The sequence below is a fragment of the Suricata suricatta genome, chromosome 17 (assembly GCF_006229205.1).
Source record: "Suricata suricatta isolate VVHF042 chromosome 17, meerkat_22Aug2017_6uvM2_HiC, whole genome shotgun sequence".
Lineage (NCBI taxonomy): Eukaryota > Metazoa > Chordata > Mammalia > Carnivora > Herpestidae > Suricata > Suricata suricatta.
In genome coordinates, this window is record NC_043716.1 from 15370266 (window position 1) to 15391178 (window position 20913).

At 37.1% G+C, this 20913-nt stretch overlaps 1 protein-coding gene across 2 annotated transcripts in view; it reads right to left on the minus strand.

The window, feature by feature from the left end:
• Window positions 1-20913, minus strand: part of CPD (carboxypeptidase D) — an 80227-nt gene that overhangs the window by 42374 nt on the left and 16940 nt on the right. For both annotated transcript variants that reach the window (XM_029929133.1, XM_029929135.1), the window contains exons 3-7: window positions 5549-5691; window positions 4528-4697; window positions 3382-3731; window positions 1848-2039; window positions 639-806 (exon numbers count right to left, since the gene is read on the minus strand). In XM_029929133.1, coding sequence (XP_029784993.1) covers window positions 639-806; window positions 1848-2039; window positions 3382-3731; window positions 4528-4697; window positions 5549-5691 — 1023 coding nt within the window. The remainder of the gene's footprint in view (window positions 1-638; window positions 807-1847; window positions 2040-3381; window positions 3732-4527; window positions 4698-5548; window positions 5692-20913) is intronic.

Sequence of the window (20913 nt, forward strand, 5' to 3'; positions counted from 1 at the left end):
CTTACAAGCCCTAGTTGGACATTGTGATGAATTTGTCCTCTCATCCTATCCAACTGACTCATTCCTGCTGAATTATATAAAGGTGTGTAAGCCCAAACACTACATGAGAATGAGCCGTTGTGCTACAGTTAAATACATAGCAAGGAAATAATAAGAGAATGTCTTATCAGCCTATATAAAATGGTTTATTAAATTTTAGGGGAAAAAAGGACTAAAGATTTCCCATTTGTTAGTGTTTAATTTTTCTGAATCACAAAGAGTATGCTACCAAATTCCCAGTGAGAGAGATAAATATAAAACACATGTGAGGGATAAATATAAAACACTTGAAGAACTAACTAAGGGTGGGGAGGGAGGCAGGAAAGAGAGGAGGGTGAGGAGGACAAGGGGAGAGAGAGATAAGGAGGAGAGTAGGAGGGAGAAGAAAATAGGGAAGGAGTATGTGAGAAGGGAAGGGGGAAAACAGCCAGAAAACTGGCTTTAAAAAATGAGAAAAGATCTTTATTACCGTCTGCAGAAAAGGCAGTAACAGGATACCAGTTTTGAGATAGCCTAAGACTATAAACAGATAAAATTCCACCAGGATTTTCAAATGCTCTCAACAAGAATTAATTACTGAAATATCAAGTTGCTATTACCTCCATGCAGGTTTGCTGACAGTACAAATGGGTAGGACTTCATCCAGCTCATTACAGCAATAGTTTCTGGTTGGGTAGGATCTGTGATCTGAAAGTACTGGTCTGGGAAATTTCGGTTCAGGTCAAAGTTGTTGCTGTTGTTTCTGCCAATTACACTCACGGAATCTCCTGTATGATAAAGTATTCAAATTTAAGCCATGTTTAATTTACATTTTAATCCAACACATAGTACTTCAGCTATCTTAACTCAAAGGTAAATGTGAACACATCAGGCTTCACTCCCATTAAGCACATTATGATTAAAACACTCATCTTTTTTTATTATACATTAATAAAGTGTTATCTCTTCTAGATCTTTTGAACAGAGAGATAAAACCATTATCCTTTCATTTCTGCTCTCTGTTCATATTTAAGAGGAAAAAATCCAGCTGTATAAATTATATTGTTTAGTTCTGCTCAACTGTCAATAATCCATATAAATCACATGATCATAATGGGGAGTGGACATGACTGATCAGAAGGAGGTTCTGTTTTACTGGTATTCAAGTCTCTAAAACATTATAAAGAAACAGATCAAATGAAAGGAAGAAAAGTGTGGTATGCTTACACTAACGTATCATAAAAAGCTAGTCAAGAACATAGTTGGAAGTTTAACCTGATGGAGAAAAAAGAGTTGAACTTAAGTTTAAATCCCTTTAAAAAGGAGTGGAACCCTATTATTATCATTATGATGAGAAAAATCTGCAAGTATCTGAAAAAAACATACATTATTCTTTAATAAATAAGAGCCATTACCAAAGTTGAGAACTCTATTAAATATAAACTTGATAGGGACACCTGGGTGGCTCAGTTGGTTGAGTGTCCAATTTCGGCTCAGGTCATGATCTTGTGGTTCGTGAGTTTGAGCCCCGCGTCAGCCTCGCTACTGTCAACTTGTCAGCACAGAGCCTGCTTAGGAGCCTCTGTCCCCCTCTCTTTGCCCCTTCCCTGCTTGCGCTCTCCCCCCCCCCAAAAAAAAAAAAGACTCGGTATCATGGTTGTTGACTGAACTAGCCCATGTTTCAAAAATACAAAAGCTGCAATAATTATATAAGAACAAAGTAAGAAGAAATTCCGAGGAAACAACCAATTCAAATTCTCTTCTACTCCCAAATAATCGTGTCATATGCTAATCAAAAAGGTCAGCATTAATAGACAGCTCTTCTTTACCTTCCTGGGCCTTTTCATACCCATCAGGATTCATGGATGGCATAAGGTGAATTCGAGTGCTGAGAACTAGATCCGTCACTTCAGGGTCTGTTCCAAAGTTCTTACAAAGGTATTCAATGAGGTTCAACAGCAGTTCTCGTCCAACCACTTCATTTCCATGCATATTTCCAATGTACTTAAATTCCGGTTCACCTGAAAACAAAATGATTACATGGAAGAGTTATTTTTCCTTTTTATTTTTCATGGACTCTATTTTTTTCCCCAACATATACAAAGACCCTGAACGAAAAATTTTTAAAAAGATATATTTTGGCAAAAGAAGCAGTTAAAAGTATGTTATAGAGCAGTTTCTTTAGTATATATATGTCTGAGCAGGATCAAAGCATACACACATACATACACATGCACGCATGCCATATAATATGAAAATAAAAATACTATCAGCAAAAGACATGAACATTTTTCCAAAGAAGACATCCAGATAGCTAACCGATACATGAAAAGATGCTCAACATCACTCACCATCAGGGAAATACAACTAAAAACCATAATGAGATACTACCTCACACCTGTCAGAATGGCTAAATTAACAACTCAGGAAATAACAGATGTTGGTGAGAATGTGGAGAAAGGGGAACACTTTTGCACTGCTCTTGGGAATGCAAACTGGTGCAGCCACTCTGAAAAACAGTAGGGAGGTTCCTCAAAAAATTAAAAATTAAAACAGAACTACCCTAAGACCTAGCAATTGCACTACTAAGAATTTATATAAAGGATACAGAAATGCTGATTTGAAGGGGTACATACACCCCAATGTTTTGAGCAGTACTACCAACAATAACCAAATTATGGAAAGAGATCAAATGTCTGTTGACTGACATATAGATAAAGATGTATATATACAATGGAATATTACTTAACAATCAAAAAGAATGAAATCTTGCCATTTGCAACAACATGGATGGAAATGCAGTCTATTATGCTAAATGAAATAAGTCCGTCACAGAAAGATAAATAGCATATGATTTCACTCATATGTGGAATTTAAGAAACAAAAGTGATGAACATAGGGGAAGGGAAGCAAAAAGAAGATAAAAACAGAGAGGGAAGGAAACCATAAAAGACTCCTAAATACAGAGAACTGAGGATTGCTAAAGGGGTGTTGGGTGGGGGGATGGGTAAATGAGTGATGGCATTTTGGAGGACACTTGTTGTGATGAACACGGGGTGTTGTATTAAGTGATGAATTACTAAACTCTACTACACTACATGTTAATTAACTTGGATTTAAATAAAATTTTAAAAATTTAAAAAATACTATTAGCAGAAAAAATATAACCTATGCAGTTTATTAAATACTGTGCCTAATATGGATTTTGAAATGGACTTTCTTCTTTTCTTGCCAAAGATTGGTTACATTTCCTTTATTCCAGTTACACATTCTAAAGGTAACCTTTACTAGGCGAAACATAGAAATATGGTACGTAGCTCTAAAAGGCACTACTGAGATTATGTATAAGACCACACCAATTACCTGGTTCATGGACACCTGGGTTATCAGATATCTCCATTACATAAAGTTCTCTTGACTCTACTGATTTTCCCAACGAATAAAGCCGGGTGATGTTAGGATATTCATTGGCAAACCTTCTCAGGAAGATTTCCATATCAGGGAAATGGTGGTGGTGAAAGTCCTTTGGCTGAATTGGCTGGTGTACAGATTGGGTTCCAGGAAGATTATTAAGCAGAGCAACGGTGCTAGCAGTTACTACCATCTCAGTTGTGTCAGGGATTACTGAAGCCACAGTGGGCCGGAGGGAAAAATTCACCTTTGTGGCTGGTCCTTCTTTCACTATTATGTTGTTAATAGTCAGTGGCATATACCTGAAAAAAAAAAATGGGTGGCTTGCAGTTAAATTCAAACACACAATGCTTTTACATTATAAAAGCACAATAGCCGTTTAATACTCTTACACTTAGTTATCTATCAAAACTTGAACTAAATAAAGATAAATGGGTAAACTCAAGACTTCTAGGATATGATCTCAGAGAATCCCTGATTACGTCTTTAAAGAACTATTTCTCTCACCATCTTCTCGGTACCACACATTAAAATGGTTATCAAAAATTACATGTGAAGGAGAAAATAATATGAAAGACGGAGGTCATTCATCCACTGTATCAATTCTTTGCAGTGCCTTATCAAACTGACATTCCAACTACTTTTCCAAATAGAAAAGTTCAGAATTAAATGAAAGGTTTTCAATTAAATCCTTAGCAAACCAAGCTTCCAGATGAGGTAAGAGATCACTCATTTCATATATTAGAAGTAGATAAGACAGCTCTTTAAAATGTCTTTTTTAGACCTCCAAGTTTCTTCTACTCTGCTATTCAATTAGCTCTGAGGTAGTGTTTTACACGGTTGACATCTTTTGAATCAAGCTTTTAAAATGGTCCTTCCTCACAATTTTATAACCATGCTTCACATCCAGTTGCACTGTTAGAGTATGTGACAAAAGCCTCCACAATGCTATTTTCTCATTATAAAAAGGGGAAAAATCAAAAAACAAACAATAAAAAAACAGAGGCCAGATACAGCAAATAACATTTCCTAGACTATATTTCTGTCTTAGCTATAAACAGAGGCTTGATATTTTTAGAGTCTAGTTTAAATTCTTACCCAGTTAAAACTGCTGTAATGTTGTAAGTTCCAGGAACAAGTAATCGGTGGAAATCACCAAATCTGCCTGTTGTGATATTATGATTAATACCAGCCACTGAGATGGTTGCGTTCTCTAAGCCAGATCCTGTTACTGAATCTTTAACAAATCCTTCAACTCCAATGTGGACCTAAAAAAACCCCAAGAATCAAAGTAGACTGCTTAAAAATTATTCAGAAGGCAAGAGAGCATAACCTCTCTGCATTGATACTAGAATTTCTTTTTTTTTTAAGTTTACTTATTTTGAGAGAGAAAGAGAGAGAGGGAGAGAGAGAGGGAGGGAGGGAGGCAGAGCAAGCATGAGCAAGCATGAGTGGGGGAGGGGCAAAAGGAGAGAGGGAGAGAAAATTCCAAGGAAGCTCTATGCTGTCAGCATGGAGACTGATGCCAGGCTCTATCCCACAAACCATGAGATCATGACTTAAACCCAAACCAAGAGTTGGATGCTTAACTGAATGAGTAAGCCAGGTGCCCCTGATGCTAGAATTCCTTAAAAAAAAATTGTTATCTCTATTTCCCTGAAATATCTTTTAGTGCCTCCAAGTTAAAATAAAATATAGACAAAAATATTAAATCCTTAAACTTAAGTCATATGTGTCTGACATCTAGACTAGTAATAGGCTTTTGAAATTCCCTCTCTTCCAAGCCAGACTTCTAATTTTCTCAACAAGCAATAATTTCTCATTAAGTAATAATTGCTGGTATATCCAATAGTATATTACGCTGCCTGATGTTTGAATTAAACTTGTGTCCATGGTTCATACAGTGGTGAAGGCTCTCTAGCTCCTATGATCACATGACATTGTAAGACCCTGACATTACAAATCTGATTATTTCGGTTTATAAAAGTGTTCTAGGACAATCAGAGAAAGCCCTCTGAGGGAAAAGAATGGTTAAAGATTACTACTCATATGCAACTGAATTTCTCCCTTATATCATCCATTATTTCTGTACCCCACCCTTCCAATCAGCTACTTTTACCTTTTCAATCAATGTGATCAAAGACTCACGATTGTTCTCCCATTCTTGTCGAAGCTGCGAAGCAGGGGGGTACTTGCAACAAGACAGTTCCAATGTGATCTCAAAACAGTTGGCCCATACATAATTGTAATCTTGCATGCCGCCTGGAACATAAAGGAAAAAAAATAAGTTTACTCTTTGAATTTTACTCTCAAAAAGACCAAAGAAATTAAATCGGCTATCTCTACATGTATAAATTTTCTTTTCATAAAATTGTTCAAAATTGGAGAAGGCTCTTGGATTATAGAGGAGACTAACAAGGAAGATTAAAGGAATATACGCTGAAAAGGAATATGCATACATAAAACAAATGTATTTGACTGGTAGGATGAACAGTTAGGAAGAGCATAAACACATCGGTTAGTAACAATAGCAATAATGCTAAGAGCTCTATAATTTGAGCGGTTACCACATGCAAGACCTGTTCTATGAGCTTCATGAGTATTAACATTTAATCTTTACAAGTATATGAGGCGGGTGTTTCCATTTCACCCATTTTACAAATTTGAGAAGTAGGATACAGAGAGAGAGGTTAAGAGTTTTGATAGCATGAGCATGAAAGGTACACACGGTCTTAACACTGTGAAAAATGTTCATGCCAAGCATTAAGTGCTTACTATTCTAACTGTACTCCCTTTTATCAAGAAGATGGCAAGAGATAAAAGAAAGACGAAATCTAGGGTGGTGCAGCTACACCAATCAGGGGATGGGGTGGGAGGAAAAGACATAACAAACCCTTTCAAAATGTGTTCAGTGGAAGAGGGAAATGAAAAGGGGAAGAGGCATCCATAGCCAACTACCTTCACTACTTCTGCACTCATAGAAGCCCACACACTCATTCTGTAGAAAGTTTATTACCCTATCATTCCTGTCACTCAATTTTTAAAAATAGACTTAATTTTTAGGGCAATTTTAGGTTCACAGAAAAACTGAGTGGAAGGTACAGAGATCTTCCATATACTCCCTGCCCCTATACAAGCACGGGCTCTCTCTCGTTATCAACATCTGCACGAGAGTGGTACATTTGTTCCAACTGTAAGTCTGCATTGTTGACACATCCTTACCACTCAAAATCCATAAATTATATTAGGGTTCACTCTTGGTATTGTATATCCTATGGGTTTTGGCAAATGTATAATAACATGTTTCCATGGTGTCATAGCGGAAATATGTCATATAGTATAGTATCATATAGTGTATCATATAGTGTAGTTTCACTGTCCTAAAAATTCACTGTGTTCCAAGTATTCATCCCTTTCTTCTCCCTAACCTCTGGCACCCACTAATCTTACTATTTCCGTATGGCTTTGCCTTTTCCAGAATGTCACATAGTTGGAATCACACAGTATGTAGCCTTTTCAGATATTAGATATTTAAGGCCTCTCCATGTCTTTTCATGACTTGATAGTTTTCTTTTTAGTACTGAATAATATGCCATTGTATGGATGTATCACATTTTACCCAATCACCTATTGAAGGATGTGTTGGTCCCTTCCAACTTTTCTTGAAACTTTTAAAAATGTTTATTTATTTTGAGAGAGGGCGGTGGGGGTAAGTGCTGGCAGGAGAGGGGCAGAGAGAGAGGGAGAGAGAATCCCAAGCAGGCTCCATGCCCAGCAGAGAGCCCGTTGTGGGGCCCGACCTTGCAACTATGAGATCATGACCTGAGCCGAAATCAAGAGTTGGATGCTCAACTGACTAAGCCACTCAGGCTCCCCAGTTGCTTCCAAGTTTTGGCAATTATGAATAAAGCCACTGTAAACACCTGTGTGCAGATTTTTGTGTAGATATAAGTTTTCGACTCCTTTGGGTAAATATCAAGAAGTATAGTTGCTGGATCATAATAGTAAGGATATCTCTAGTTTTTAAGAAACCACCAAACTATCTTCCAAAGTGGTTGTCCCATTTTGCATCCCCCTACCAACAATGGAAGAGAATTTCTGTTGCTCTACATTTTTGTCAGCATGTGTTGTTGGTGGTGTTCTGAATTTTGGCCATTCTGGTAGGTGCGTAGTGGTAACTTATTGTTTTTATTTGCATTTCCCTGATGACATGCAATATGGAGCATCTTTTCACCTTTATTTCCCACCTGTTTAACTTCTTTGTTGAGGAGTCTGTTAAGGTCTCTGGCCCAGTTTTTAATCAGGTTATTATTTTCTTATTGTGGGGTTTTAAGATTTCTTCATATATTTTGGGTAACAGTCCTTTTTCAGATGTGGTTTCTTCTTTTTGGGGGCAGAAAAATAGTCCATTGTACGTGTATACCATATTTTCTTTATCCATCCAACTGTTGATGAACATTGAGGTTGTCTCTTGGCAATTGCAAACAATCTTGCAGTGAACATGGGTGTGCAATTATCTTTTCAAGATCCTGCTTTCAATTCTTTTGCATATATATTCAGAAGTAGGATTGCTGAATCATATGGTAATTCTATTTCTAACTTTTTAAGGAAGCTCCATACGGTTTCCTATAGCAGCTGCACTATTTTTATATTCCCATCAACCATGCAGGGTTGCAATTCTCCACATCCTTACCAACACTTGCTATTTTGATTTTTTGATAGTGAACATCCCAAAGGAATGTAAGGTGATAAGTCACTGTGGTTATGATTTGCTTTTCCCTGATGATTAGTGATACTGAACTTCACTTCATATGCTTATTGGTCATTTGTATATTTTCTTTGAAGAAATATCTATTTAAGACCTTTGTCCATTTATTAATCTGTAGGCTGCCTCTGTTGATTGCTACCCTTGCTGCAAAGGACATTAGAGGGTTTTGAGCAGAAGAATGATATGATCTGAACTGCCTTTTTAAAAGACTATTTTGACCGCTGGGTAGAAAATAACTAGGGGCAGGGGTACAAAGGGGAAACAGAAAGATGCATTAAAAGAAAATGGTGGCTTGGACTAGGTTGGTAGTGGAGATGAAGTGGGCAGATTTGGATTTACATAGGACTTGTTTATAGGAATCAAGGATGACCTCTAGATTTCTGGCTTGAGAAAATAGCTAATAGTACTGCCATTAACTGAAAGGATGAAGAACAAAAGAAACAGACACGACATGCCTAAGCTCTGTCTTTGGTCCTCCTCTCTTACTTATTCCTTTGATTTCTCAGGTAGCTCCAGGCTTTAAATATTATCTACATACTGGTTCTCAAATTTCTATCTCTAGCCTAGACCTCTTTCCCTGACTCCAAACTTGTACATCTAATTGCCTATTCAACATGTCTACTTGGATATCACAAACTTAACGTATCATCATCTTCTCCAAACCTGTTCCACTTGCAGCATCAAGGCTAATGGCATGTCTATCCTTCCAGTTTCTCAGGCCAAAAGCCTTTGGAAGCTCATATTCCAAATCTAAAGTATCAGAAGATCATGCTAGCTCTAACTTCAAAATCCAGAATCCAAAGATTTCTCCTCGCCTCCATGGCTGCTGCCCTGATAACAAGCTACCATTGTTTCTCTGCCTGGATTTCTTCAACCACTCTTGACAGTCTCCCTGTAACCTGCCCTTGCCCTTCTATATGTTTTTTCTCAACAGAAATGCCAGATTCATTCTGTTAAAATGTAAGTCAGGTGTTATTCTTTTGTACAATGACTCCCCTTGTCACTCAGACTAAAAGCCAAAGTCTTTACAGTAGTCTAAGGACCTACATGATTTGTCTCCCACCATTTCCTTTCCCCCTTTAACCTCCTTTCATATTCTCTCCATCACTTTGCATCCACCACAATGGCCTCCCTGCTGTTCACTGGATAAGTTAGGCACCTCCTGGCTTTGGTCTTTGCTCTAACTATTCCCTTTGCTCAGTATGCTCTCTCCCAGATAACCCTGCTTGATTAACTCCCTTACCTTCAGCTTTTTGCTCCAATTTCAACTTGACAATGAGGCTCACCCCGACTTCTTCATTTAAAGTTGCTACTTACTTTCCCCCACCACCATCCCCAAGCCCATCCTACCAACACTTGCAATTCCCCTCACCTTCTGTACTTTTTTTCCTACAGTACTTAACAACTGACCTATTAAGTTTATTATTTACTACCTACTTCTCCCTGCTAGACTATAAGCCACACAAGAGCAGAGATAGTTGCTACACCACTGATGGATATTCCAAGCACTAGAACAGTCTCTGGCACCCAGTAGTCCCTCAGTAAACCTTTGCTGAAGGAACAAAATTAAGTAGCTAATTAAGATTTGTTTTGAATGTATTAAAATTGAAATGCCCATTGAATATTTATGTAGATATATCAAATAGACTGGTCTTCCTAGAATACATACAAGTTCATAACCACCACAAGCCCAGTAACTTGGTCTTAACCTTTTACTTAGAAGGCAATGTATCCATCTTTTGGCTTCTGCTTCTTGGTACTCACTTTGGGTCTGGCATCTAGAATTATCCTTGGTTAACTCTCATTTGTATGTACACATATGGACATACACACACTGTTCATCATATATAATATTTATTAATCTTTTCCAATTCCTTTTTAAAAATATTTTTAACATTTATTTATTTTTGAGAGAGAGACAGAACACAAGTGGAATAGGGTCAGAGAGAGAGGGAGACACAGAATTCGAAGCAGGCTCCATGCTCTGAGCTGTTAGCATGGAACCCTGTGTGGGGTTCAAACCCATGAACCTGAGATCATGACCTAAGCTGAAGGTGGATGCTTAACCGACTGACACCCAGGTGCCCAAATCTTTTCCAATTCTTACTATGATATTGGTCATAATACAATGGTCAATGTGTGTAAGACATTATACTAAGATTACATGGATTTATAAATAAAAGACATACCTTTTCCTTTCATGTTTATTATTTATTTCTTATAATTTTTAATGTTTATTTATTTTTGAGAGAGTATGAGGGGAAGTGTGCAGGGGGTGGGACAACAGAAGATCGGAAGCCGGATCTGTGCTGACATCAGTGTACCCGATTCGGGGCTCGAACTCCCAAACTGAACTCATAAACCATGAGATCATGACCCCAGCTGAAGTCTGATGCTCAACTGACTGAGCCACCCAGGTGTCCCAAAAGACATACTTTCATTCAGAGTTTAAAGTCTTTGTGAGGAAGCAGAACACATAAAAAATAACAATTTCAGAGGAATGTAAGTGCAAACTAATATGGGTTTTTTTTTGATTATGTAAAACTTACTAGTTGTGTTAAATTGCAAACATGGCCAACTCACACTTTAATTATGCCAGAAGGCAGTGAAGTAGACTACCTACAACACTATAATCACCAGCCTTGAGTCCTGGCATTCTTTGTCCCTTGTCTTACTTCAGTAGCAATTTAAGAAATACTAGCTAAGAGCAACAAGACCATATTTACAGTAATATTTTGGAGTATTATCTAATCATCTTTATACACTTAACTTTAATAGTACTGTAATTAGCCAGTGCCAATCAATGACAAATATAAATATATCCCTGGGGGGGAGGGGAGCGTAAGGACAGAAGTCTTTAAGAAATAAGCCACTGAGTGGTGGCTCAGTTGTTGAATGTCTGACATCAGCTCAGGTCATGATCTCCTGGTTCATGAGTTTAAGCCCCACATCAGGCTTGCTGCTGTCAGCAGAGAGCTGGCTTCAGATCCTCTGTCCCCCTCTCTCTCTACCCCTCCCCTGCTTGCGTGTATGCATGTGCTCTTTCTTGCTCTCTCAAAAAAAAAAAAGCATTTAAAAAAAATAAATAAAATTTAAAATAAGACATTAAGAGAAGAAACTTTATCCAGTGGCCTCCACTCCCACAGATCACACACTATAGCCATTTTTTAAAAATGATATAACCTAAAAACAACCCAAAACTAAAGGTCAGATTCATTGGAGACAAAATTCTTTTTGTAGGTCCCACAGAGTTGAGAAAATATTATAGTGAATAGTGTACCTAACTGTAACACATTTTGTCAAGTTAATGTAAGCTTCACAGCATAGAATCTAGTGGAAATACAAAATGTGAATTAAATCTTGGTATACACTTCCCAAATTTTCCTTTGATAAGAAACTATTTAACAGAAAGCCATGTAAAAAAAAGTATTGGAAATAAAAGTCTGACTATACTACCTTAAAAATACAAAAATCAGGGTGCCTGGATGGCTCAGTTGGTTAAGCGTCCGGCTTCAGCTCAGGTCATGACCTCACGGTTTGTGGGGTCGAGCCCCGCGTCAGGCTCTTTGCTGACAGCTAGCTCAGAGCCTGGAGCCTGCTTCAGATTCGGTGTCTCCCTCTCTTTCTGACCCTCCCCTGCTCACGCTGTCTCTCTCTGTCTCTCAAAAATAAATAAAAACATTAAAAAAAAATTTTTTAATACAAAAATCAATTCCCTTCCCTTACTTTAAAAATAATCAGAAAATATAATGAAAAAAAAGACTTCAGCAACAGAGCCTGTAATACATATAGGATTAAAAGTAATAAAATACATAATATAAGTTGATGTAAAATTTTACTGAGAGATGTAGATTCCATGTTTCTAGATAGGAGGCCTACAAAGATATCAAATTTCCTTGAAATTAATTTACAAATATTCCTCAGAAAAAAATATATGCTAATTGGGACTAAATAAAATGATTTAGAATCTGGAAAAATAATGGATGGCAATATCTAAGCAAACCTTAAAAAATAAGAATGGTAACAGGGACTTATGTTGCCACATATTAAAATGTCATAAAACTATTCTTAAAAGCAGTGCATTAAGATAAAAATAAACAGACCAATGGAATAAAAACAAAAACAGAAACAGAACAAAAACAGTAACCGAAACAAAACCATTTGCAATATTAAAGACACATTTAAAACCAGTGGGGAATGAATTAGTTGGTAACCGTTATATGAACAACTGGTTAACTATGTGACAAAAAATACAGGTGAGTTCACCTCATATCATACCAAATAAACTCTTAAACCCATATGGAATTTGATGTACACATGAAACCACAGACAAAACTAGAATTCAACATAAGAATTCTAATACACTCAGGATAAGGAAAGCCTTTCTTAAGTATGAAAGCAAAGTAGTATGAAAGCATTAAAAAATGATAGATTTAACAAGCTAACAATTGTAAAATATTTGTTGATCAAAAAACTACCTTAAAAAAAAGTTTTAAAAAGAAATTAAGAGGCTCCTGGGTGGCTCAGTTGGTTAAGTGGCCAACTTCAGCTCAGGTCATGATCTTGTGGTTCGTGGGTTCAAGGCCTACATCAGGCTCTGTGCTGACAGCTCAGAGCCTGAAGCCTGCTTCAGATTCTGTGTCTCCATCTCTCTCTGCCCCTCCCTCGCTCACACTGTGTATTTCTCTCTCAAAAATAATAAACTTTAAAAAAAATTAAAAAGAAACTAAGAAAAAAACTCCATAAAAATAAAAGGAATATAGAACATTCCTGGGGAACAAATAAATAATTATGAGTATAGAATTTTCAAAATAGGCACCAACCTTAACACAGAAATTTCTTTTCCAGGAATTTATTCCAAGATAATAGCTATGAGGATGAGGACTGTAGTGTTTAAATTGAAGTAGAGGGCCGCTTGGGTGGCTCAGTCAGTTAAGCATCCAACTCTTGATTTTGGCTCAAGTCACAATCTCACACTTTGTGTGTTCAAGCCCCGCACTGGGCTCTGTGCTGTCAGACAGAGACTGCCTGAGATTCTCTCTCTACCCTCCCCCCACACTCTCCCCCTCTGACTCAAAATAAATAAATAAACTGGAAAAAAATAAAAATAAAAATAAACAAATTGAAGGAGAATACAACTGGAAATGACCTGAATGTATAAAATGGTGGATCAGTGTATAAATTATTGTATTAAATGGGCTACTTACTATGCTCCTAGTTAAGGTGTTGCAGACACACATTTATGGTCATGATATTTACCACGTATTAACAAAACAAGGTTATATAACAGCATATAAAGACATCTTTTTGCATGATACTTTAAATTTTATTCTTCTTTAAAACATACAGAGTTTCTCAGTTCCCCTATACTCAAATATAAGTTAATTGATTCAAAACAATTTTGACAATCTCTCTAATCAACAAGCTGCTTTACAGTTTTTTTCAAGTTAGGTTTATTGAGGTATAGTTTATATATTGTAAAAGTCATCCCTTTTAAGTGTACAGTCCAATGTGTACAGTCATATAACCTCCACTACAATTAAGATACAGAACATTTGTATCATCTCAGAAAGTTCCTTTCCCCCAGCACCTAGGCCCTGGGCAACCACCAATCTAATTTCCTTGCCTATATTTTTGTCTTCTCCAGAATGTCATATAAAGGAAATCATACAGTGTAAAGCCTTTTGTATTAGGCTTCTTCCACTCAGCATAATGTTTTAGAGATTCATTTATACTGTTGCATATATAAATTCTCCTTTTTATTATACCATGTACTCCATTGCATGGATGTAGTTTATCCATTCATGTGATGGGTATTTATTTGAGTTGTTTTCAGTTTTTGCCTATTATAAATAAAGCTGTGCATAGATCTTAGTGTGGGCATATAATTTCATGGCTTTTGAATAAATACCTCAGAGTGGCATCACTGAGTCATACAGTAAATACAAGCTTAACTTTATGAGAAACTATCAAACTGTTTTCCAAAGTGGCTTACCATTTCACATTCCTGTCAGCAATGCACGCATGTTCCAGTTGTTCTTCATCCTCACCTAACGAACTGCTCAAGCAACTGGTCAGACTTTTTAACTTTAAGTATTCTAGTAGGTGTGCCATGGGATCTCATCGTGGTTGTAATTTGTAATTTCCCTGACAATGAATGATACTGCATATCCTTTCATGTCTTTATTTATCATCTATACTGGGAGACCTTGGAAACCGGGGATTGTTGGCAGTATTGCAGAGAGAAGGAACCTTAAGAAAGGGATCCTATAAACTTGTCTATGAATCCCCAGGCTCAATCCTGAACTCCATATGTGTGGGGATGACCTTAAAGAGCATACCAAAGACACTGAATTACAAAACACACCACTGCTCATGTCCCACACTGGTCCATGGGAGGTGAGGACACAGAACAGATCTGATCAGAACCACAAAGACTTTAAAAATTGACATTGCAATCCAGTCCACAGGAGGCAGGTCAAAACTTACAATCGAACCTAATTGGGTCACTCACTGCTAAAACAAAAAAATAGTCATTTTTTAAATAGAATTTAAACAAGACTCAGATTTTATAATACAAGATCCAAAATGTCCAGCCTATTCCCCAACATTATTTGACATTCAAAGAACCAGGAAAATGTATGGGGCACCTGGGTGACTCAGTGAGTTAAGCCTCCGATTTCAGCTCAGGTCATGATCTCACAGTTCATGAGTTGGAGCCTTGTGTCAGGCTCTGTGCTGACAGCTCAAAGCCTGGAACCTGTTTCAGATTCAGTGTCTCCCTCTCTCTCTGCCCCCTCCTGTTCACGCTCTCTCTCTCTCAAAAATAAACAACCAAAAAAAAAAAAAAAAAGAACCAGGAAAATGTCAACTGCTTGAAAGGAAAAAATAACCAACAGACACCAACCTCAAGGTGACGCAGATGCTGAAATTATCAGACTAATCTTACAGCAGTTATTTTAGCCACACTTCAAAGAAGTAAGATTAAACATTCTGGAATTAAAAATCAGAAGATATAAAGAAGAAAAACAAAGTGGAAATTTCAGAACTGAAAAATACAATAACCAAAATTTTTAAATTTACTGAATGCATTCAAGGAGAATGGAACTGACAAGGAGGAAAAGTGAGCTAACTTATAGACAGACAAATAGAGACTACCTAACGTGAACAACAGAGAAAAAAAGAATAGCTTTAGGGATAATACCAAAAGGTCTAGCATTTCTGTCACTGGAATCTCAGGAAGAAGGCACAATGCTAAGAAAAAATTTTTGTTTTTAAAAAAATGATAGCCGAAAACTCCCCAAATTTGGCAAAAGACATAAACTTGGATTTCAAGCTCAGTACATCCCAAACAAGACAGACTAAAAAGAAAACTCCATGCCTCTATATTTCGTAATCAAACTGCTCAAAACCAAAAACAAAGGAAAAAGGCTTGAAAGTAGTAAGCAAAAAATGATATGCTCATATAGGTGAACAACCATTCAAGTGACTGAATTTCTCATCAGAAGCCATGGAGGTCAGAAGGCAAGGGTACAAAATATTAAAAAAACAAAAATGAAAATAAAAACAAAAACAAAAACAAAACCTGTCAATCTAAAACCTAGAGTTTTATATCCAGTGAGAATTACCCTTCAGTAATAAAGGCAGAAATAGACATTCCTAGTGAAGGAAAACAACAACAACAACAACAACAAAAATCCATGACAAACCAACTTGCTTTAAAAGAAATATTAAAGATGGGGCATCTTTAATTTAACTCAGTCGGTTAAGTGTCTAACTTCAGCTCAGATCATGATCTCAAAGTTCATGGGTTCAAGCCCCGCATGGGGCTCTGTGCTGACAGCTCAGAGCCTGGAGCCTGCTTAGGATTCTGTGTCTCCCTCTCTCTCTGCCCCTCCTCCACTCACACTCTGTCTCTCCCTCTCTCTCAAAAATAAACATTTAAAAAAAGAGAAAGAAATAGTAAAGAAAGTTCTTCAGGCAAAAAGGAAATGATGCCAGAGAGAAACTTGGGACTTCTGGAATGAAAGAACAACAGAAATGGTAACTATCTGGGTAAATATAATAAACTCTTTTTTTCTCTTAAGTTCTTTAAAATATGTACAACAATTGAAAGAAAAAAATGTAACACCGTCTGGGGGGGGTTTAATGTATATAAACATTATACATATGACAACTACAACATAAAGTGAGAGAGGGTAAACAGTGTGGTGACAAGATCCATACATTCCTCCTTTAGTGGCAAAATATCAATCCTAGGTAGAACTGTGAAAAGTTAAATTGTAAATTGTACCTCCTAGAGCAACTACCAAAATAAACTATACAAAGGAGATATAGTAAAACAAACAAACAAAAAACCCAAAAACTCACACACAATAGATAAAATATGAAACAGTCAAAGATTCCCACAGAAGGCAGGAAAGAAGCAGCAGTACAATTAAAAAGGGGGGGGATACACAGAAAAATAATTTAAACCCAAATCCAAACATAGTAATAATCATATTCAGTATAAATCATATAAACAACTAGCTAAAAGACAAATTGTCAAATGAATTAAACAAGAGCCAATAGCAAGCTGTCTATATGAAACTCAATTTAAATATAATGGTATAAACAAGTTAAAAGTAAAAGAATCAGAAAAGATATACTACGTAAACACAAATCAAAAGAAAAATGGAAGGGCTTTATTAATATCAGATAAAGTAGACATTAGAACAAGAAAAAGTGCCAGGGATAAAGAGGGATATCACATAATGATGAAAGGACCACTTGACCAAGACAACTTTACAATTCAAGCCCACCATCAAAGAAATCTAAATGATATTTATGACATATCGCACCCAACAACAGCAGCGTAAACACTCTTTTCAAGTACAAATGGAACACTCATCAAGACAGACATTATCCTGGGTTGCAAAACAAACTTAGCAAATGTAAAAGAACTTAAACCATACAAGGTATATTCTTTGACATCATGGCATTACATAATAATCAGTAATAAAAAGCTATATGCAAAATATTATTTTCTTGAAGAAATCTCCTAAAAGCACATTTCCTTTGAGTCTAAAATAAACTATTCTGGGTTGTGGAATCTACCTAATCTATCTATTTCTAAATTCATAGGAGCCCAACAATGTGAAGAGTAACTTTTTTTTGCAATACAAAATAAGATAAATCTATCCTATGTGTAGAATATCAGAAAGTTTTTATTCACTAATTTCAAATTTCAGTTTAGAAGTTACTTTTTAGGGGTGCCTGGGTGGCTCAGTTGGTTAAGCGTTCAACTTTGGCTCAGGTCACGATCTCATGATCTCATGAGATCTCATAATTTCCAGCCCTGTGTTGGGCTCTGTGCTGACAACTTCAGCTTCAGGCTTCAGGTTCTGTCACTGGCTCTCTCTCTCTCCTCTCCCCCTCCCCCACTCATGACCATGTGCGTGTTCTCTCTCTCTCTCTCTCTCTCTCTCAAATATAAACACTGAAAAAAAATTTTAAGGAAATTATTTTTTAATCATTGAAAAACTGGAAACAACTTAAGATATTAACTCAATTGTGAATGACTTAAGAATTTTTTTGCAAGATGCCACAAGTAGGCATTATTTGTTATCTGTGTTAAACTTCACATTTATTTTTCCAATACTAAATGTCAAATACTCTATATAATGAATAATCTTAACTGAGTAGCTGGTTCAGATCCTGTCATCCGGATCTCTTCCTCAACAAAAAGCCTACCTATACAAAGCTAGAGTTCCCTGTAATAAAAAACAGCCATTAATCTGTAGATAAGCCTGATGTTACTGACAGCTGCAGCTACTTCCAGATTCAGTAATACATGTGTTGGTTTTTTTTTAAACTTATGTCATGTGGCTCAACATAGACTAAAGGATTAAATATCAGACTTCAGAAAAATATCTTTATCCAGTCAAAGAAAATTTTAATTTGGGGAGTAGAACATTCATTATTGGCATGCCTCAAAGCAATAAAGCACTTTACTAATAGTATAAAGGATCTGTTATTTATATCTTATTAACAATCATAAATAAGCAATCCTTGATTATCCATTAGTCTCCCAGAGGGCTATCTAAACTGTTGACCTCCAAACTTGTTTATTCATATCAAAATAATTTTGAGAAATCATGCAACACTTCACATTTTTTTTTAACATTTTTAAGTTTATTTTTAATTTGGAGAGAGAGAAAGCATAAGTGGGGGATACACAGAGAGAGGGCACTGTCTGTGCAGAGCCGGATGTGGGGCTTGAACCCCATGAACTGTGAGATCATGACTTGAGCCAAAGACAGATGCTCAAGACAGGTGCCCCACGCTTCACATATTTTTAAGTTAATATCTAAAAGTTTTCATGTTGGGGCACCTGGGTGGCTCAGTCAGTTAAACATCCAACTTCAGCTCAGGTCATGATCTTGCAATTCTTGAGTTTGAGCCCCACATTGGGCTCTGTGTTGATAGTTTGGAGCCTGAAGCCTAGAGCCTGCTTCAGACTCTAGGTCTCCCTCTCTCTGCCCAGCCCCCCGCCCCTACACTCTGTCTCTCTCTCTCTCTCTCTCTTTCTCTCTCTCTCTCAAAAATAAACAAAAATTTAAAAATAAAATAAATAAATGTTTTATAAGTTTAAATAGTTGCAAAGTAATTTCCTGTATAGCATAAATTTTTATATTTTTTAAAGTATTTTTTAATATTTATTTATTTTTGAGAGAGAGAGTGAGTGAGTAGAGGAGGGACAGAGAGAGAGGAAGACACAGAATCCAAAGCAGGTTCCAGGCTCTGAGCTGTCAGCACAGAGCCCAATGCAGGGCTCCAACTCATAAAGTGTGAGATCATGACCTGAGCTGAAGTCAGATGTTTAACCTACTGAGCCACCCAGGTGCCCCTCAGTTTTTATTTTTACATAAAACTTGGACATTATTATTTAAGATGTATCCAAATAAATACAAATATAGATTTAATTCCTGGAGTCGTCTATTTAAAAATTGCATAAACATATACTTTTTTAAAATGTTTTTTTATTATTTAGTTTTGAGACAGAGAGAGAGACAGCATGAGCAGGGAAGGGTCAGAGAGAGAGGAAGACACAGAATCCAAAGACAGGCTCCAGGGTCTGAGCTAGCTGTCAGCACAGAGCCTGATATGGGGCTCAAACCCACGAACCATGAGATCATGACCTGAGCTGAAGTCGGACACTTAACCGACTGAGCCAGCCAGGCACCCCGAACATATACTTTTCTTTTAACAATAGGAATTTTACATCTTACCTTTTTCAATTTGAGCTTTTATTTCCATTCCACTTCATCCACAGATTGTTATTTGAGCATGATATACTTGTATGGTTCAAAGTCTTTCACTGATCATACTATAACACTTCAGTCTATAAATATGTATGCATATGTATTTAAATTTTCCTTAATTTTCTTTAAAATTTTTTAAATGTTTATTTGAGACAGAGAGAGAGATACAGAGTTTGAGTGAGGGAGGAGCGAGAGAGAGGGAGACACAGAATCCGAAGCAGGCTCCAGGTTCTAAGCTGTCAGCACAGAGCCTGAGGAGGGGCTCGAACCCATGAGCAGTGTGACCATGACCAGAGCCAAAGTCGGATGTTCAACTGACTGAGTCACCCAGGTGCCCCTCCTTAATTTTCAATGACCTTAATGCCCTAAGTATTAATTTTTGTCTTCTAGATTGAATTATAATAACTACTGGCATAAAACTTATCAGAAAGGCAAAATTATAAATTTTGACAAACAATAAACGTAACAGGTAATAATTACTGAAAATATCATTCTAAATTTTTAAATTTTTTATTTAATTAAAAGTAATTTTTTTAAATGTTTATTTTTGAGAGAGATAGAGCACAAGCAGGGGAGGGGCAGAGAGAAAGGGAGACACAGAATGTGAAGCAGGCTTCAGGCTCTGAGCTGTCAGCACAGAGCCCGATGCAGGGCTCCAACTCACAAACTGTGAGATCATGACCTGAGCTGAAGTCAGACACTTAACTGACAGCCACCCAGGCACCCCTGAAAATATCTTTAATGAGAGGTATGGAGTGATGCTTTTATTTTTTATTATTATTAATGTTTGTTTATTTCTGAGAGAAAGAGACAGAGCATTAGCAGGAGAGGGGCAGAGAGACAGGGAGGCACAGAATCCAAAGCAGGCTTCAGGCTCCAAGCTGTCAGCACAGAGCCCCACTGGGGTCCAAACCATGAGCAGCATGATCATGACCTGGCTCAACTAACTGAGCCACCCAGGTGCCCCTGGAGTGATGCTTTTGTGATACCATTAAAGTAATCACCAAATTGTCACTTTTGTTCTGATGCCCTAGAAGTTTGTAAAACTGAGTCAGCATACCATAGTGCAGTATGGGTGAGCATGGGTGGCTCAGTCAGTTGAGTGCCCGACTTTGGCTCAGGTCATGATCTCATGGCTCATGAGTTCAAGCCCTGCCTCAGGCTCTGTGCTGACAGCTCAGAGCCTGGAACCTGCTACAGATTCTGTCTCTGTCTCTTCCTGCCCTATACCAGCTCTGGCATGGTCTCTCTCTCAGATATAGATAAACATTTAAAAGAAAAACAACCCTGAAACATACCACAGTGTGCGTCATGTGGGTAGAAAAGTATGCCTATATTCAATCAAGAGAGAGAAGAGGATATGTGATTGAATGCCAGCAGCAGGCATCTCTTTCAGTTTTAGGAAAAAGTAGA